The 1,496-nt window shown below is 46.1% G+C and overlaps 1 protein-coding gene across 1 annotated transcript; it reads right to left on the bottom strand.

Moving 5' to 3' along the window:
- Positions 1-627: 627 nt before the first annotated feature.
- IFNB1 (interferon beta 1) lies at positions 628-1,200 on the bottom strand (the record flags this gene model as incomplete). Its single annotated transcript, XM_079705983.1, has 1 exon — positions 628-1,200. One exon carries the CDS (start codon positions 1,198-1,200, stop codon positions 628-630), a length of 573 nt encoding a protein of 190 aa, XP_079562109.1.
- Positions 1,201-1,496: the final 296 nt, after the last annotated feature.

Genomic DNA, 1,496 nt, shown 5'->3' with positions numbered 1-1,496 from the left:
CTAAAATCCCATCCCCTTATCATCTTTTACCTTGTATATTCCACACGGCTTCCTTGTATTTCAAATTCCTTGAAGGCAGGGCCCAGAACTTCTACTATTCTGCAGGCTCATCTTACAAAGAACGTCTCCTAAGAGCTCCGCGATTTTTTTTTTTTCTTTTTTTTTTGCGGTACGCGGGACTCCCACCACCGTGGCCTCTCCCGTTGCGGAGCACAGGCTCCGGACGCGCAGGCCCAGCGGCCATGGCTCACGGGCCCAGCCGCTCCGCGGCATGCGGGACCCTCCTGGACCGGGGCACGAACCCATGTCCCCTGCATCGGCAGGCGGACTCCAAACCACCGCGCCACCAGGGAAGCCCTGCTCTGCAATTTTTAATATGATGGTTACATAAATCAAATTGAAATGAAAACTGCCATGTTGACTTTGTTTCATAAAAAGTTTATTTCCCATGGTAAAAGTTTAAATAAATAAATAATGTATAAATTAATTTTTAAAAAGCTTAAAGTCTTTAACTGTCCTTTCAAATCCAGTGCATTGCCTGTCCGTTACTTAAAGAACCTCCGCTGGTTGAGGAGCCTGACATCATTGGCAGCATTGTCCGTTCCCAGAGCCACAGCGGGGAGATCTTCAATTACGGAGGTAGTCTGTAAGGTGGTTAAGGAAGGAAAAGTTCCTGAGGATTTCCACTTGCACTACTGTCCAGGCACAGTTGCTGTACTCCTTGGACTTCAGGTACTGCACGATCTGCAAGTAATATTTCTTCAGGTGAAGAATGGTCATGTTTACCCCGGTGAAGTTTTCCTTCTCCACTATTTCCCCCAGGATTGTCTCCAGACGATCCATCTGCCCAGAGACTTCCGCAAGGAGGTTCTTCTCACTGATGGTCTCGGTCCAGCCGGTGTTAGAGAAATTTCTTCTGAGAATACAAAAGATCTGCTGGAGCATCTCATAGATGACCAATACGGCGTCTTCCTTCCGGAACTCCTGTGGTTGCTTAATCTCATCAGGGACCTTGAAGTCCATCCTCTCCTCGAGGCAATGTTGAGGCATTCCAGGTAACTGCAGCAGCTGCAGCAGGAGTTTCTGACATGCCAAACTGCTGCTCCTTTGTTGGAATCGAAGCAATCTGTAGCTCGTGGAAAGAGCTGTGGTGGAGAAACACAACAGGAGAGCAATTTGGAGGATGCACCTGTGGGTCATGATGAAAACAGGAACAGCGTTATCTGGTCTACTACTAGATGCTGAAGCCAAGTCTTCAAGAGTTTGCAGTGTGAATGTCCTTTCTCCATGAGTGTGGACTACTTATATAGGGTGGCCCTCCACTCCTTCTGTTGGGGAGGAATTTCCCACTTTCAGTTCTCCCTTTCAGTTTTCCTATGTCATTTAACTTATTAGTTGTCTCTAAAATTCTTTTTCTTTAAGCTCCTTGTTATTTTCTTTTATATATATTAGGGGGGGGAAATATACAAACAGTGAGGATTTCTAATGTTTTGTAA

The sequence above is a fragment of the Hyperoodon ampullatus genome (assembly GCF_949752795.1).
Source record: "Hyperoodon ampullatus genome assembly, chromosome: 6".
In the NCBI taxonomy this organism is placed as follows: Eukaryota; Metazoa; Chordata; class Mammalia; order Artiodactyla; family Ziphiidae; genus Hyperoodon; species Hyperoodon ampullatus.
The sequence above is the reverse complement of the archived record's forward strand: the minus strand, read 5'-3'. Positions and strand labels throughout refer to the sequence as shown.